Below are 17,495 nucleotides of genomic sequence, written 5' to 3'. Positions count from 1 at the left end.
AAGTATTAGCTAATCTACTTAAAACGAAGGACATTCTATACAGATGGATATTACTGGAAGGACTAATGTTTAATTACAGAGGAAGAAATTTTAAGCTAAACTCAATAATGAAATTAGAGGACTTTTTGGAGAAAAATGGTCAAGACCTAGGACTTGGAGAGGATAATCAAAGTGAATCTGAAGAAGAACCACAAGAGGAAGGACAGGAAAAAGACGAGAGGAAAAAGGAAAAACAAAAAATGAAAAGAAGGAGATATAAGAAGTTTACCCCTTTTAGCATCACTACAAGAAACCAACAGAAGAGAGAAGAGAATAAAAACAAAGAAAGAAATGAAGAAGCAAAAAATAATTAAAATAATATCTATCAACGTAAATGGCTTAAATTCCCCTCAAAAAAGAAGGAAAATATACTCACAATTTAAAAACAAACAGACTGATGTAATTTGTATGCAGGAAACTCACATTAAGAAAAACGATAAAAAGCTAATAGAATTTAAGAAATTAGGATTAAACTTTATAGCAGCAGATGGTTGTAAAAAGAAAGGTGTTGCTACCTATGTAAGACCTTACCTTCGTCCTGAGTTGGTTTTTGAATCAGAGGATGGGAGGATCCTGATAGTAAAAATTTTAAAACAAAATAAAGCGATGCATCATATTAATATATATGCACCTAACCAGAATCAGGAATCCTTTTTCTCTAAACTAAGGGAGGTAATAATGAAATATCCTAGTTAAGAAGTATGTATAACTGGGGATTTTAACACGGTCTATGACTCTAAGGAAGACCGGAAAACCCAAGGACAAAGAGTAAATAAAGGAAAAGAACTTCCACGCACCTTTTTACTTCTGGCAGAAGAACTAGGTCTTATAGCTATTTGGAGAACAAAGAATATTTCTAAAAAGGATTTCACTTTTTTTTCTACACGCCATAAATCATGGTCCAGAATCGATATGGTATGGGCATCAAACACTATATTGTCAGATGTTAGAGATGCGGAGATACTGCCTGCAACTTATGCCAACCACAACCCTGTTATGATAACCTTGCAAGATAATCCCAAATCATCAAGATGGACTTTGAAGACATGGATGCTTAATGATGAAAAGTTTGTTAAGGAAACCAAAGAAGAGTTTAAAGATTTTTTAAAATGGATTATGACATCAGAAATAAATATAACCTCAGTAAGGGACGCCTTTAAGGCATTCACAAGAGGGAGAATGATCAGACATGAAATTTGGCTACGCAGACAGAAAAACTTAAAATATAAATCTCTTGTGAAACAGATTAAAATTGAAGAAGATAAACTGAAAGAAGAACCATCATCCAATTGTCTAAAATTTAGGATAATGGAATTACAACATCAATTGAATAATTTGTTCACACAAGAAATAGCAATCAAACTAGAATATGCGAAACACTATCAATTTGAAAACGCAAACAAACCAACCAGATGGCTGGCTTACCGACTACGAAAGAATAGAGAGAATAACATTATTAAAGTATTAAAGAATGAACAGGGGGTAGATTGCCATTCTATGGAAAATCTTAAAGAGATTATAGAGAATTTTTATAAAAAATTATATGAACAGAGTCACCAAAACCAACAAGAAATTGATCAATTTTTGAACAAATATAATAAAAAGAAATTTTCAGATGAGCAAAACATTTTAAATGAGCCCATTACAATTTGTATTAAAAATTCAAATTCGGAGAACGGGATGCCATGAAAGCGGCCAGAAACTATGTTCAACGGGAACGTATTCAGCCTAGCCAATGTGAAGGCTCTCTGGAGTGCTGGGCTTTTGAGAGAGTAACAGTAAGTAGGGATCACAGCCGGCGGAGGAAGGCTGAGGGATAGGCCCGAGCAGGTTCGCCGAGCTCTGCAGAGTGTACTGCCAAAGTCCAGTTCCCTTAATTTTGTTTTTATGAGTTTAAAGACCTTGTTTTGCTGTAAGGAGGTAATACCAATGTTCAAGGATTCTAATTTGGATTCAATTAACTTAGTTCTATTGCTTGTATAGGTGTCTCTCTGAATCAAATGAGTGAAACCTGGTCCACTAGGGACAGCCCCTCGACTTTCTTTATTGATAAACAGTTTAAATGCTAACTGCCAAGCTCTTCTCTCAATTGATGGCTGCGCAAATTCTACCCTAAGGGCCGTACCTGCCACGCATCTCGGCACTGCCTTTTGGTGTTTATGTAATACTAGCTTGCTACCTGTGGTTCACTATGGTATTTAAGTTCCATAAATCCAGTTATAATACTGATGAAACAAAAAATTGTTTACAAGAAACAGAAAGATATATTCAGGAGAAGACTGGAATTGAGATATGTAAAAATATTAAATATCTGGGGATTGTAATATCTAAAAGGTGTAGGTTCCTTTTTGAAGATAATTATAGGAAGGGAGATCCAAAAGGATCTGGTGAAGTGGAAAAGCTTATGTTTATCCCTGATGGGTCGTATAGTGGCGATAAAAATGAACATTTTGCCTCGACTTACTTACATTTTTCAAACCATCCCTATAGTTATAAACAAACACTTCTTCCTAGAACTAGAAAAAACTATCTCTAATTTTATATGGCAAGCTAAGAGACCCAGAATTAAACTTAAGTTGATGCAGGAGAGAACAGAAAAAGGAGGGTCCGGTCTACCAGATTGGTATATGTATTATACAGCGATAGCGATGGTATGGATTAGAGAGTGGCTTCTACTAAGTAATTGTTATTAAGCAATAGTCATCTTTTAAAACTTGAAGGGCATGACCTACCGATGGGCTGGCATGCCTCCATATGGTATAACTTAGACTTGAAGTATTTTAACCAGCATATTTTACGTAGAACCCTTCTAAAAATATGGAAAGAAGTCAAGCATTTCTATTTGAAAATTTCTGGGTGGGTTTCTCTGGTGGAGGCATATACAAACCCAATATTATATAATTCAGAACAAAAAAGTGCTTATGAGAATTTATTGGATTCAAATAATAAATTAAAATCAATGGAAAGTTTGCAAGAACAAGGTATTATACTATCCTGGTTAGAAAGATGGCAATTGTTATCTAGATTTAAAGAGGATGAAAAAGTAGGCTTTTACAAAAAAACAACGGAGATTGACAAGATATGGTTGAATTTGGGGGAGAAACTTATAAAAAACTTTACATAATTTTATTGGATGAAAAAATGCAAGATGAACCCTCTAAAGTGGTTATGAAGTTAGGACATGAATTAGATTGGGAGGAATGGATTAAGATCTGGAAAGTCAATGTTAAAGTCACTAGGTTTATGACTTTTAAAGAAAATATATATAAAGTAGTAAATTGATGGTATTTATTCCCAGCAAAGATAGCTAAATTTAATGTGTCGTTTACAAATATTTGTTGGAAGTGTAAACAAAATGTTGGATCTTATTACCACATGTGGTGGTCTTGTGGTAAGGCCCAATCCTTTTGGAAAATGATTCAAATAATGATACAAGGCATTATATTAATCCCGATACCCTTTAAACCAGAATTGTTTCTTTTGAATATAATTCCAGAGGTTTTTGTGAAAACGGATAAAATAATTGTATTACACTGTGTGACCGCCGCAAGAATAGTCAACGCGAAATACTGGAAATTAGATTCTATACCGGGTAAAGATGAGTTTGTGTATAAATTGTTAAAGGTAGTAGAAATGAATAGATCAACAACTATTTTAAAAGGTAAAGAAGAAAAGGACTTTGAAGACACTTGGTCAAAATTATATAAGTGGCTGAAAATATTAGTTAAAGGTTAAACGAATATATTATTTATCTTTACTGTTTAAAAAGTTAGAGTTGTGGTTAGTTCTGTATTTAAATTTATGTTAACAGCGCTGTATGAGTTATTACTGAAAAATCAAAAATATATATTAAAAAAACACATTCAGATACCTCGGAACAAGCCGTACTAACTGCAAAGTCACCCCTGAATGGCCATAAAATGGCCATAAATCTATGCAGAAGGTTCAATAAAATCCAATGATCAAAGAAAACGAAAGCGGCATGGAATGTGGAGGCGACCATAAAACCTGATGATCAAAGGAAGTGAAACCATAATGCAGTGCAGAGGGGAATTTCTGTTCCAACACAGGTTTCGTAAAACAACAGAGGGAAAAGCCAATGCAGAATCAGCCAAAGCTGTTTTGTCCTAACTTTAAGCTGGTGTTTATTTAGGCAGAATATATCTTAGTGGCTGACCCAGAGGAGCTCCTCTTGAATGATAGCCAGGGCCTGAGTGACCATAACCATTTCCTGATGCTGGCTGTCATTGGTTTCATTGCAGACAAACTCCGACGGAGCATGCCCAACCTAGCCCGGATGCCAAGCAACCCCACCGTCAACGCCAGCGTTGGCTCTGTGGTGACTGTGAGGAACAGTCTCAGCTTTGACTCTAACTTGCACGGAGCCGGTAATGGGATGTCAAGAATTCAGTCTAGCAGTAAGTATGACATCTTTTAAAAAATATTTTACCTGGCATGCTTTTCAACCAACAAGGGCCTCGAGGTGGTTCACAGGATAAACCTCGGGCACTTCCACACATGCGAAATAATGCAGTTACAATCCAATCCGTTTGCAAGTGGGTTTTGCCATTTCACACAGTATAATCCATTTGCGAAGTGCACCGAAAGTGGATTTGGGAGTGCGTTATTTAGTGCGTGTGAAAGCGCTCCTTGTTTATTTATTGCCTTCATTTATACCTCATCTTTCCTAGACCCAACACTCTGACTACTCTAGTTTTTAAAAAATGCAAAGCGAAATAAGGAAGTAACCGTGGGTCGTCTTGTTGTTATAATAATTATTTTTGGGGGGAAATACTAGAAACACCGCTCGTCTTCTTGTTACAACTTCTGGTCATGGCTTATGTGGAATTGCTTTGCCATTCTCTAGGAGCGATCCTAGGGGGTCTATTCAGAAGTAAATCCCCCTTTTTAGCCCCCAGAGGGGCCTTATTCCCAGGAAAGCGTTAGGCTTGCAGCCTCTCTCAACCTAGCTTATTCCCCAGGGTTACTGTGAGAGTAGAACGCTGCTCCTTTTGAAGAAGGGGCTGGGTAGAAATAAGCTACGTGCGAGCAGAATGCTTGAATTCGCTTAGCACGAATTTCACGTGGACGCAGTTCCATGACTCTGTGCTTCTCGCCCTCCTCTGTTAGTTCCTTCTCCAGGACAACTTCAGCACCGAGTTCACAGCGTGGGACACTTCCCAGTCTCCGTCAGGCAACCTCTGAAAGCCACTGCCTACGTGAGTCCGACTGTTCAAGGAAGCAGCAGCAATAACACGCCACTGCCCGGCACCTTACAGTTACACTCTAACTCTGGCATCCCGATGCCAAACAAGACTGTGAACGCAGGGGTTATAACGCGCAGTGGTCTCCCGAGGCCCTCCTTGGCCATAAGCGGGAGCAGCATCCCTAGGAGCAAGATTGCACAACCAATTCGAAGGTAAGAGTGGTCCGGTTGGCGCTAAGAGTCAGGGCACGACTGTGGTTGGGCAGCCATCCCCTTTGCCGAGGGATTCTGGGAACCGTAGGTCTCCAAGGAGCATGAGGGATCTCTAAAAGAAAGCTCACCATCCTGGGCGCAGTGTAGTTTCTAGACAGTCTTGGGGGAATCTGGGGTAAAACTGATATCGGTCTGCCTTAGTGTGTTTCTTGCTCTTAAGGGACAAGTAAATTCTCTAAGCTGCTGCGGAGTGATAGCTTTTCTTTTCTTTAATATGTGCGTGTGTGTGTGAGTGTGCACGCACCTGGAAGTCATGTTGACCTCTGGTGACGGACCCTTATTGGGGGCCTGGAGGATATTCAGAGAGGTGGCTGAGTAAAGCCTGCCTCCGCCTCCCCCTCTGGTATTCCGAGGAGGTCTCCCATCCGAGTACTTGCCAGGGTCGACCCTGCTTAGCTTCCAAGCTCTGACGAGATCGGACTTGCCTGGGCTATCAGGGCTAGTGATAGGTTTTCTTGGATAATAATGCTCAGTCTCTAGCCCCATCTTGTCAGATCTCAGACAAGCTATGCAGGGTCAGCCCAGGTTAGTACTTGGATGGGGGGCTAGAGAGGACGTCCAGGGTTGCTACGCAGAGGTAGGCAGTGGCAGAGCACCTCTGAATGCCTCTTGCCTTGAAAGCTCTACAGGGTCACCGTGAGTCAGCTGTGACCTTCCGCCACCGGTGTCCGGTCTACCCTGATACAGAGGACAGAGAGAATTACAGGATCCAAGGACTTTACAGGAACCTTCCACCCAAAGCCCCTTAATTTTAAAATCTGAGCCTTATTGTTTTTGTGTTGTGTGTGTGTGTGTGTGTGTGTGTGTGTGTGTTGTTCATGGACTGCCACGCAGGATTGGCGGGTAGTTTAGCCTGGTAGGTGACAGGCTGTTAACCACCCTGCCAAATAACCCGATGGCTAAGTCTGGCAAGTCTGTGCGATAACTTCCTGGCCGGCCTCCTCACCTAGCTGATGTTCTGTATTCGGGTTGGTGGGTAACAAGTTGCGAAGACCTGAAAAGCCACTGGAAATTGTCGCTGAGCCAAAAGCAGATGAGCTGTTCACGCACAGGTCCTGCATTTTAGGGTGATGCAGGACTTGTGCAAGGGATGACCTTGTTACTTGTTAATGAGGACGTGGCTTTTAGTTTTGGGTTGTTCCAGTTGGGGAGCTGAAAGCTATTCAAGAAAGAAGCTGTTAGTGCTTATTTCTAAGAACTCCCTTGGTTCAGGGGCAGAACTCATCTTGTCCAGCATGGAATATCTTTTCCTTATGCTTGTCCAGTGTGTTGTGGTCACGAAGCCGTGGAGCAGCATCTGAAGTGTAGACTAGCAAGGAACAGAGGCCAGAAGGTGAAGAAAATAAGTGGGAAAACTCAAAGCGAAGGTGGCTTCGTTGAAGGGGTCAAACCAGTCAGTTCCCAGGGAAGTCAGAGACTGTTCCATCACCCCCTGGTTTATCCTCAACTGAGACTTGACAGGGCTTGGTTCCAGAACCCTGCAAGCTACGTCCAGCTCTCCAGGCCTGTTTTTGAATGGCCAAAGTTTACAAAATTTGAGACTGGCCACGCATTTTGAAGTCTTCATCTTGGGTCTGCTCGTAGGTTGTGTTATGACAGTTTGGGCAGGAGAGAAGGTCAGGGGTCTTTTCTCAGGAGCAGTCCAAGCCAGACGTGTTGACTTTTATTTCTTACACTTTCAGGACCAAAATCACTTCAGCACTGATGCTTGCTAACTGCCGTCTCTAACTGCTGTGTCCCTCACCCCCCCAACCCCACAATGCCTCATGGTTCAGTCTTAAAGTGGCAGTAACGTATAAACAAACATAAAATGTATTTCCACTCCTGCTCTCTGTCACACATGTGGTCACAAACCCTTGAAAAATGACAGCACCCGGCCATGTTCTGAGCCAAGAGGGAAGCCTTCATAGTACGCAAGCAGGCCTTGTGTGAAATACCTCAGAATTCAATAATCTTGTGTATAGTGTTGTGCCAGGCCCTAATAAAGCTCAGGTTTTAGTTGAGACCCCAAGACTGCAAAATGGGGGGGTGTCATGTACAGGGTAGGCCATAATCAGTGTTCCCTCTAAGCTGAGTTAGTGTGAGCTAGCTCACAGTTTTCTAGCCTCCAGCTCACAGATTTTTGTCTTAGCTCAGGAAGGGATGGCTCCAGAGCAAACTAATTTATGCAGTACCCAAATCGCTCGCTCACAACTTTAATGCCAGTAGCTCACAAAGTAGAATTTTTGCTCACAAGACTCCACAGCTTAGAGGGAGCATTGGCCGTAATATATGGCCAGTTGGCTCTCTGGCTTGGTGGGCCACTCATTTTACAGGTTCGAGCCCAGCCAGAATCTTTCGGATGCACTTCTGGTAACTCACTTCACTGTCCTTCTGCCTCTTGACCAAGAGGTGGTGAGCAATGCCCCCTCTAAGCTGTGGGGTCCTTTGAGCAAAAATTCTACTTTGTGAGCGACTGGCATTAAAGCTGTGAGCAAGCAATCTGGCCACCGCATAAATTAGTTTGCTCTGGAGCCATCCTTCCTGAGCTAAGGCAAGAATATGTGAGCCGGAGGCTAAAAAACTGTGAGCCAGCTCACACTGACTCAGCTTAGAGGGAACACGTAGCCATCCTTGCTCCTCCGCCATTGTCTTTGCTGCCTGAGCACTCTAAATAACACAAAAGCAAGGGCAAATAAAAGAGAATATAAACCAGACTGGCATCATCATTTGTGCCCAGTCAAACTGGATGCAGTGTGAAAGTGACGTGTATTGTTGCCAAACCCCGCCCCCTTCAAGTCCCAAGCACGGAACAAGAACAACAACGGTAGGGGGGAGGTGTTTCTGGTCCACTTGCAGATCTCCATCCTGGGCTGATGAGCCCGTGTTTAGACTTGAAAGTTACCAGTTGCACGGGCCAGATTTAAAAAAATATATATTAGTTGAGCTGGCCAGCCGCCAGCTGCTTCCGTGCAGTTTCCCTTGGAGAGAACCCTGATTAAGTGATTGGTCTACTTCAGCCAAGTGCCGTTGAATAATTCCACATCCGTTTTTAATTGTGTTGATAGCGTGATAATTAAGCGTTGCCAAAAGTTGGGCTTCTGTAATTAAAGATTAGGCCCAGAGGCTGAAATCCTGCGTGCTCTTCGGCTGCTTAAATACATTCAGCTTCAGTGGGATTTGAGGGTCTTAACTGTGTGCCAGGATTGCCACCCAAACGGGTTCAAGCGTTCACTGGGGAAATTGTCGACATCTTTCTCAAAACAGTAACAAGGAGGCATACAGGAGAATGCGCTTTAATCTGGGGTGAAGTATGTTTGATTAAGATGTGATCCTAAACATTGTTATACCGTTCTAGAGTCCATGATGCCAGTTGGTTTGGAAGAGGGTAACTCCGTTGAGGATTGCGCTGTGAATCTCTTAGTTAGGCTATGTTTCTATCTTGAAATCCGCAAAATCATTGGAAATTCTCCCTTGAGGTATGACAAAACTATGTAATATGCAGTATAATAATTCAATAGGGAATTAGATAAGCATATGGAGCATCAGTGGCTATTAGCCACAAGGTATAGATAGAGGCTCTGGGGCAAGTGATGCTCTGTCATCTTGGTGCTTGGGGGGGTCAACAGTGGGATGGCTTCTAATGTCCTGGCCCCACTGGTGGACCTCCTGATGGCACTGGTATTTCTGGCCACTGTGTGACACAGAGTGGTGGACTGGATGGGCCTTTGGCCTGATCCAACATTGGCATCTCTTATGTTCTTATGTTCTTATAATAATATGTATTGAGTAATATGGGGGGGGGGGAATGCATTAACACCCCTGATCTTTTTATTTAAAAGGAGCAGAAAGCCATCTGTGTGGTTTGATGATAAAGTCAGATGTCACCTTTATTTCCTGGTCCAGCACTGTACTCAGGGGGTCTTGTGAGTCACCTGTAGTGCGTCAGCTGCTGCAGTGTCGCTCGTCCGTCCCTTAGAAGACCCAGGGAAAGACGGCAGAAATATCTGCTTTACATCTTTTAAATGAAATGATTAAATGTTTTATTTCAGAGGGTTTTATTCCGTGCTCCGTAGCAGAGAACTTGAGTTTCTGTTGCTCTTCCTTTTTTTTTTCCGAGTCGGTGTTGTGTTCCTAGGAGGGAACAAAACGATGATGATGATGATGATATGTTGATGATGATGACGAATGGTGACAGATATTTGACTGGTAGAGGGTGTTCTGCAATTTGAGATTTAGCCAAGTTCTTGGGACTTCGCAGGATTCCTGCTCTTCCAAGCAACACTGCCTCCTGGAGCTGGGCTGCTGTTATTGGCTCAGTGCCCAGGTTGTCCAGGTGTTTCCTGAGACTTCTAGGCACTGCTCCTAGGGTTCCGATGACACCTGGCACAATGGTAACGTTATTATTATTACTATTACTGTTAAATAATAATTTCATGTATACCCTGCCTTTCTCCCCAATGGGGACCCAAAACGGTTTACATCCTCTCCTCCAGAGAGTCAGTTTGGGGTCGTGGTTTAGGAGCACAGACTCTAATCTGGGAGAACCGGGTTTGATTCCCCACTCCTCCACATGCAGCTGCTGGTGTGACCTTGGGTCAGTCGCAAGTTCTTTCAGAGCTGTTCTCTCAAGGGCAGTCCTCAAACGAGCTCTCTCAGCCCCACCTACCTCACAGGGTGTCTGTTGTGGGGAGGGGAAGGGAAAGGAGACGGTGAGCCGCTCTGAGACTCCTTCGGGTAGTGAAGGGCGGGGGGGGTATAAATCCAATCTTCTTCTTCTTCCATTTTATCCTCACAACAACCCTGTGAGGTAGGTTAGGCTGAATGTGTGTGACTGGCCCAGGGTCACCCAGTGACTTTCCATGGCACAAAGGGGGATTTGAACCTGAGTCTCCCAGATCCAAGTCTCACACTCTGACCACTACTACATCACGCTGGCTGCCAGGGAGTAGCTTGGGCTATTTTTCATCACTCAGAAGTCGCTGTCATTAAAGGTTGGTGACCACCCCCACCCTCGCTCTACCCACTGCACCCCGTTGGCTGTCAGAACTGCCGGGCCTTTAGCCTGCATTCAGTCCAAATGTAGACATCCTGATACAAATGAGCCGCCAGCCTTGGACGTTACATGAATGAGCTACTAATGATGCCTTTGCCTGGGGATAGACCTAACCTGGACAGATGCCTCTTTTAAGCCAAACGAACCGGGAATCAAACAGTGTCTTTGGCAACGCAGAGTTCTGTAGAAAAGAGCAAGAGTCCGGTAGCACCTTAAAGGCTAAGAAACTTTGTGGCAGGGAATGAGCTTTTGTGAGTCGCTGCTCACTTCTTCAGATACCGCTAGAATGGGAGTCCATCTGTCCTTATATCTTGGGAGAGTGGAGTCATTTCAGATGCCGGATGACAAGAGCAGGCGTGATTGGGTTAGGCTTTCGGTATTCTGTTGGTTTTCCTCTGTGCTTCCCTGTTCAATCTGGCTTGTTTCTCCAAACAGTTTTCTGCAGCCGCCAAAGCCGCTTTCATCGCTTAGTACTCTACGGGACGGCAACTGGAGAGACGGCTGTTACTGAAATGGAAGGGACCGGAACGGCAGGCGAGACGGAGTGCTTGATCCTCTTAAACCCAGCTGGCTGGGTAACTTAAGACTGCGGGCGGGGGAAATGGCTCACACGACACTGCTTCTTTTCTCTGTCCTTGGTTGCCGAACATATGCAAAGCCTACATCCTGCACTTAGTTCTTTGCTTGGGAAAACCTCAGTGTTGTCCAACTAATGTTAAAAAGAATTATTTGTTTTGACCTTTTAAAATACATCTGGGAAAGTACCAGACGTCGCCCACTAGGGGGCACCGGAAATGTGGTTTCTGAATGCTTTTGTCATAAAGAGATTTTTCAGGACCCTTTCGTCTGTGTACTGCTTTAAAAGGTGATGTTTCAATGAGTTAATTGCTTTCTTGCAAGATTTACAAGACAGATTCTTCTGCTACCGCCTGAACATTTTTTTAGCCTTTCTAAGGGACATTGTTTTGTACTTAACGTGTTTTACATTCACTTGGGAGTCATAGAATATTAAAATTTTTGTCTGTGCCATAAATAATTTCTAATAATAACCACCCAGTGTAGATCTTATAACATATCTGTCCTAGACCAGCAAGGGCCTATCTGCCTACAGAAGCAGGTGTTTGGCCTGGGACTCCCTGGGATTTTTCAGCATCAGGAACTGGCTGAAATTCAGCACCCTCGGGTGCCGAAATCCGTGCTGTTCCTGATGCTGAAAAATCCCAGGAGGCAGCTGCCTGAGTTTCAAGGACAGGAGGGGGAATGCAGGGCCCTTCCGCTCCCCTTCGGCCGCTTGGGGTGACAAGGGGCTTTTTAGCATTACGAACTCTGCCCCATCTTGAGAATGCACATAGTTGGATCAGGTCCCATCCACAGGCACCGCGACAGCTATGTTGTACACATATGTTGTGATAACATACAAGTGTGTGCGCACACACACACAAACACACACACACGCATTCACTTGAAACTGCCATGCCTTTGGGGGGGGGGGAGGCCGACCTGAGTCCATTCTCATCTTCTCGTTCCAGTGTTAATTTATTCTCACAGCGGTCTTGAAGCGATAAAGAGGGCATATGTTAACGTTGCACTTAAAAGAGGCAGTGATCTCTAAACGACCGGGTTTCAATACTTTTATTATGAAGAATTTAAAAAAAAATTGGGGGGTGTTTTATTAACAGTTGCGTAGGGGGAGAACTGACGGGTTTTCACGGAAGTAAATCCTGTTTTTATAGACCTTTTACAAAAACCCAGTTGCACTAATTAGCGGTTTCTTACGATGGATTATGATTTTAATACTTGATTACAAACTTGTATTCTACTGATCTGGAATGTTTTGGGAATAAAGAGATCTATTTCAGCAACCTCACGCTGTTCTTGGATGTGCAGTCGAAAGAGAGTCTGTGTTCTTTATTTCTTGTGCTTGCGGATAGAACCCTGGTGGCGGCGAAAACCAGTTTTGTCCGGGGGAATAAGACGGCGGTCTAACCTAGGGCCTCCATCTGCTCAGCTCCTGGGTGAGAGGCAAAGTCCTAGGCTAAGCCCTGTTAACAGCTTCTCCCCCCCTGGTGTTGAAAGCAGTTGAGACTCTGTCGGCCTAAACGTGGCGCAGGCCTGGTGTTGAAAGCAGTTGAGACTCTGTCAGGGGCCCGGCCTAAACGTGGCGCAGTCATGAAAACACACAACCACACGAGGGTTGCCCAACCTCCAGGTGGGGCCTGGAGATCTTCCAGTGTTTACAGCTGATCTACAGACGACAGAGATCAGCTCCCCTGGAGAAACAGCTGCTTTGGAGGGTGGGCTCTGTGGCACTAGACCCTGCTGAGGTCCCTCCCCAAGCCCTGCCACTCCCAAATCTCCAGAAATTTCCCACCCAGAGTTAGCACCCAAGCCATCCTGAGCCCTGCTCGGCGGGGAAAGGAGCGGGATATAAACTTGGGTCATTTCCTGTGGGAGCGCACAGGAGCGAGCTCCGGCAGTAAGGAGCCCAAGGGGCAGGCACATGCAACAAGCCCCGCCCCCTGCTCCCAGCAGCCCTCAGTCAGGCCACAAGGAGCAAGAAGCAGCCAGGTGAGTTGCAGAGGCACCCCCCATCCTGCCTTCAGGTACAAGCTCTTCCTCCTCTGTGAGGGCAGATCTGCACGTTCTCCCCCCCCCCACTCACTTTTTTTTAGCTAGCAATCCAAAACAGTCCAGTGGCACCTTTAAGACCAAGTTTTATTCAGGTACAAGCTCTCCCTCTGCGAGGACAGATCTGCACATTCCCCCCCCCCAATTCCTAGCAATCCAAAACAGTCCAGTGGAGCCTGTGTGGTGGGTGTTGCCTTCTGACGCACTTCCGGTGATGTCCGAGGGTGTGGCATATGCAAATAAGTTATGCTAATGAGCTCCTGCACCTCTTTTTCTACAAAATGACCCCTGTATAAACTGAATAAATAAATATGTGTGTGCATGCTCACACACAGAGATACGCCCTGCCCATTCAAGGCTGCTGATCTCTGGTGTGCTAATGATGTTATATGTCCAGGCACGAGACTCTGGTCTAACTGTGACCCTCAGCATCTATATATCTAATAGCGACATGTGGCCCCCATCTGCAGAAATCTAAATCTGCACATTGGGGCCACACCGACAGAGGGCCAGTTTGGTGTAGTGGTTAAGTGTGCAGACTCTAATCTGGGAGAACCAGGTCTGATTCCCCACTCCTCCACTTGCAGCTACTGGATGACCTTGGGCAAGCCATAGTTCAATCAGAGCTGTGCTTGAAAGAGCTCTCAGCCCCACCTACCTCACAGGGTGTCTGTTGTGGGGAGGGGGAGGGAAAGGAGTTTGTAAGCCGCTCTGAGACACCTTTGGGTAGTGAAGGGCGAGGTATAAATCCAATCTCCTCCTCCTCTTCTTCTTCTTCACGGGTTTTCCTACAAACTTGCAGAATCCCCAGGTTTGTAGAAAAATCTGAATCGTTAAAATTTAGGGGGATTTAGATTCCCCCCAAAATAAAAAAGCATCTGAGCATGTGCAGACAACACACTTACCTTTAATCTTCAGAACTGGCAGCGGGTAAAGCTTTAAGGCACTCTGGACCTGACTGTGGAAGTAGTGGAGTCCCAGATACTGCCGGGCTCAAAGTTGGGTGGCAGGGCTGGATATGAGCAGGGGAAGAAATATTTTTATCGTCCACTTGAATAATGAGTCTCTATTTGTCTGGAACGCAGACTGTTACCTGTCCTTTAGAAATCCAGAAGTCCCAGCCTCCAATCTGTTTTAAACATCGGACTTCGGACCTGAAATATTTGAAACGATTGTGGATTTTGGAGCATGCAGAGAGTGAGTTTCTTTTCCTTCCTATTGAATAACAGCAACAGAATCAAGGAGCTGGTCACACACAGCCTCTGGCGTGGCTTTTCCCATCATGGTTCAATGGGCCCAATTGCCTGTCTTTTTAAAGAAATTCATCACTGAGGCAATTCTCCCTTCTAAGTGATTTTTTTTTAAATCCAGGTCATAGCAACACATGAGCATCCATAAATGAGAAGAACAGCACGTGTGGAAACGACTTCTAGGGCCATCTTACCCCACTGTGCACACAAAATGGGGGCAGCGAATACCTAGATGCATCAGCATCTGTGTAGCAGCACAACCACCCCCAACTTCGACGTCTTAATTGAGGGCATGATGGGGGTCTTCGAGGCCTGCTGTAATAACCAGGGCTCTTTTTGTAGAAAAAGCCCAGCAGGAACTCATTAGCATAATAGGCCACACCCAACACCAGAAATACATTAGCATATTAGGCCACGCCCCTGCCAGCACAGCTCATTAGCACATTAGGCTGCACCCCCATGTTACCAGAAGTGTGGTTATCCAGCCACACCCACCTTTTGCTTCTTATTCTGTTTACCTTGTTTGTTGTCAAAACCCAGGGCTTTTTTTGGAGCAGGAACTCCTTTGCATGTTAGGCCACACACCCCCTAATGTAGCCAATCCGAATGAGTTCCTGCTGTTGGGTGTGGCCTATTATGCTAATGAGTTCCTGCTGGGCGTGGCAAACTTCGGAGCCAGCCGGAACTCCGTTCCTGTGCGTTCATGCCCAAAAATAGCCCTGTGTATAACTATAAACTGCTTGGAAGCTTCATACCTGAGAAGCTCCGCATATGCTCTCACAGTCTCTGAGCGCCACCTCAGCGGGGCATCCCCTTGGAAAAGGTACAAAGAGAAAGCCCTCTCAGTGGCTGACCTCTCACGTATGGAGCTCCTGTCTGAGGGCTTTTTGCACATGTCTTATATTTGTCGCTTGTGTGCCCCATTCGGTATCTCCCCCCCCTTTTTTTCCTACATGCGTTTTGCTCCCTCTGGTGGTCATTTTGACATTTCATCACTAGGCTGCTTTCCGTGACCTTTCCACCCTCTAAAAATAATTTTTGTTTAATTTTTAAAGGGGTTTTTAAAAAAAAAGAATCATGCATGCAACAGTGACGCTTAAAAAGCAGCCGTTTGCTTCTAAATAACATATATAAAGGAAGGAAATGGGGGACTAAAGACTGGCGATGAAGATAAGGCAGATGAGGAAGAGGGACGGAGAAGAGGGAGAGAAGAAAACGGGAAAGGTTCGGGACGGCACGATGTAAAACAATCCAGTTTAAGAGGGGGGCCGTGACGGTCTGCGGGAGAACAAGTAGATTTGAGTCCAGGTAGAGACTAACAAAGTTTGGGGGTCCATAAGCTGCCAAGAGCCACCGCTCTCTTCATCAGAGTGTTTGTCGTAGCAGGAGGTGGACCTCTGAGCGTGCCTGACACTGAGAGCAGGACAGAGCAGATGGGCCACATCCTCGTACGGCTGCCCGCCCCCCCCGCCCCCCCCGACACCAGCAGGAAAAGGTTGCCAGATCCAAGCCGGGAAGCTCCTGGAGGTTTGGGGGTGGAGCTTGGAGAGGACAGAGACCTCAGTGGGGTTCCCTGCCCTAGAGCAGGGGTGTTGAACATAATAGCCCATCAGTGTTCCCTCTAAGCTGAGTTAGTGTGAACCAGCTCACAGTTTTTTTAGCCTCCAGCTCAAACAGCGTTGTGTCTTAGCTCAGGAAGGGATGGCTCCGGAGGAAACTAATTCATGCCGCAGCCAGATCGCTCGCTCACAACTTTAATGCCAGTCGCTCACAAAGTAGGATTTTTGCTCACAGGACGCCACAGCTTAGAGGGAGCGTTGCAGCCCAGGGGCTAGAACCAGCCCGTCCAGGGCTCTTACCCAGCCTGCAAGCAAACGGTCATTCACTTTATTGCCAGATGACAGAGGCTGTCTGTTATGTCCCTGTATACTGTCCCAATGCTAATGGGTTAATGGGTGGTGGAAGTGGAAGGGCGTGCCTCGGGGGGATACTGTAAGGAAATACTGTAAGAGTGTTAATGTTTTAGGCCTGTTTGTATTTTAAGTAAAATAGGTAAAGGTGAAGGTTTCCCTTGCTCGAAAGCCAGTCGAATCCGACTCTAGGGGGCGGTGCTCATCTCCGTTTCCAAGCCAGAGAGCCAGCGCTGTCCAAAGACGTTTCCGTGGTCATGTGGCCGGCGTGACTAGACGCCGAGGCGCACGGAACGCTGTTACCTTCCCACTGAAGCGGTACCTATTTATCTACTTGCAATTTCTTGCTTTCGAACTGCTAGGCTGGCAGGAGCTCATTAGCATAACTTATTAGCATAACTTATTTGCATATGCCACACCCCCTGACATCACCGGAAGTGTGTCAGAAGGCAACACCCTCCACTCAAGCTCCACTGGATTTTTTTGGATTGCTAGCTATTGGGGACGGGGACATGCAGATCTGCCCTCATAGAGGAGGGAGAGCTTGTACCTGAAGGCGGGCCAGGGGGGGCTCTGCAACTTACTTGGCTGCTTCTTGTTCCTCGTGGCCTCACTGAGGGCTGCTGGGAGCAGGGGGTGGGGCTTGTTGCATGTGCCCACCCCCTGGGCTCCTTACTGCCGGAGCTCCGCTCCTGTGCACTCCCACAGGAAATGACCCCTGCATGGGGGGGGGGATACCCTCACCTTTCTGCCATCCTCCCACCCCATTTTGAGGGAGGAGTGCAGAAACACATTAGGTACATGTGTATGCAGTCTGGTATGAAAAAATGTATACAGATGTGTGCTAGATGCCCACAGAACAATGCAATAATAAAAGAGACTAGATTAAAGCCATAATAACTTTAGTGTATGGTAATGAAAAACACCACTTTTTCCTTCGTAGTGAAAATACAAAGGTCAATGTAATAACATTACACATAGCAGTCTGCTCCAGACTCTATCAGTCAGTATCCTTCAAACAGTCTTGTATTCACAAAAGCTGTCTGCTCCAAGTTCAATCAACACTTATTCCGGATGTTAAAGTGTTTCAGACCTCTGGTCTTTCCTCAGGAAAAAATCCTATATGGGAATTTCGGTGAGGCAGTGTTTGGGTC

At 45.2% G+C, this 17,495-nt stretch overlaps 1 protein-coding gene across 1 annotated transcript in view; it reads left to right on the top strand.

Annotated features, from left to right (window-relative positions):
• SLAIN1 (SLAIN motif family member 1) overlaps positions 1–11,207 on the top strand; it is a 21,367-nt gene extending 10,160 nt beyond the window's left edge. The window contains exons 3-5 of the mRNA XM_015407933.1: positions 4,302–4,457; positions 5,170–5,458; positions 10,989–11,207. Coding sequence (XP_015263419.1) covers positions 4,302–4,457; positions 5,170–5,458; positions 10,989–11,064 — 521 coding nt within the window. The 3' untranslated portion in view covers positions 11,065–11,207. The remainder of the gene's footprint in view (positions 1–4,301; positions 4,458–5,169; positions 5,459–10,988) is intronic.
• Positions 11,208–17,495: the final 6,288 nt, after the last annotated feature.

The sequence above is a fragment of the Gekko japonicus genome, unplaced genomic scaffold (genome assembly GCF_001447785.1).
Source record: "Gekko japonicus isolate JY-2015 unplaced genomic scaffold, Gekko_japonicus_V1.1 scaffold4531, whole genome shotgun sequence".
Classification (NCBI taxonomy): Eukaryota; Metazoa; Chordata; class Lepidosauria; order Squamata; family Gekkonidae; genus Gekko; species Gekko japonicus.
Note: the sequence above shows the minus strand (reverse complement) of the source record. Positions and strands in the feature narration are given on the sequence as shown.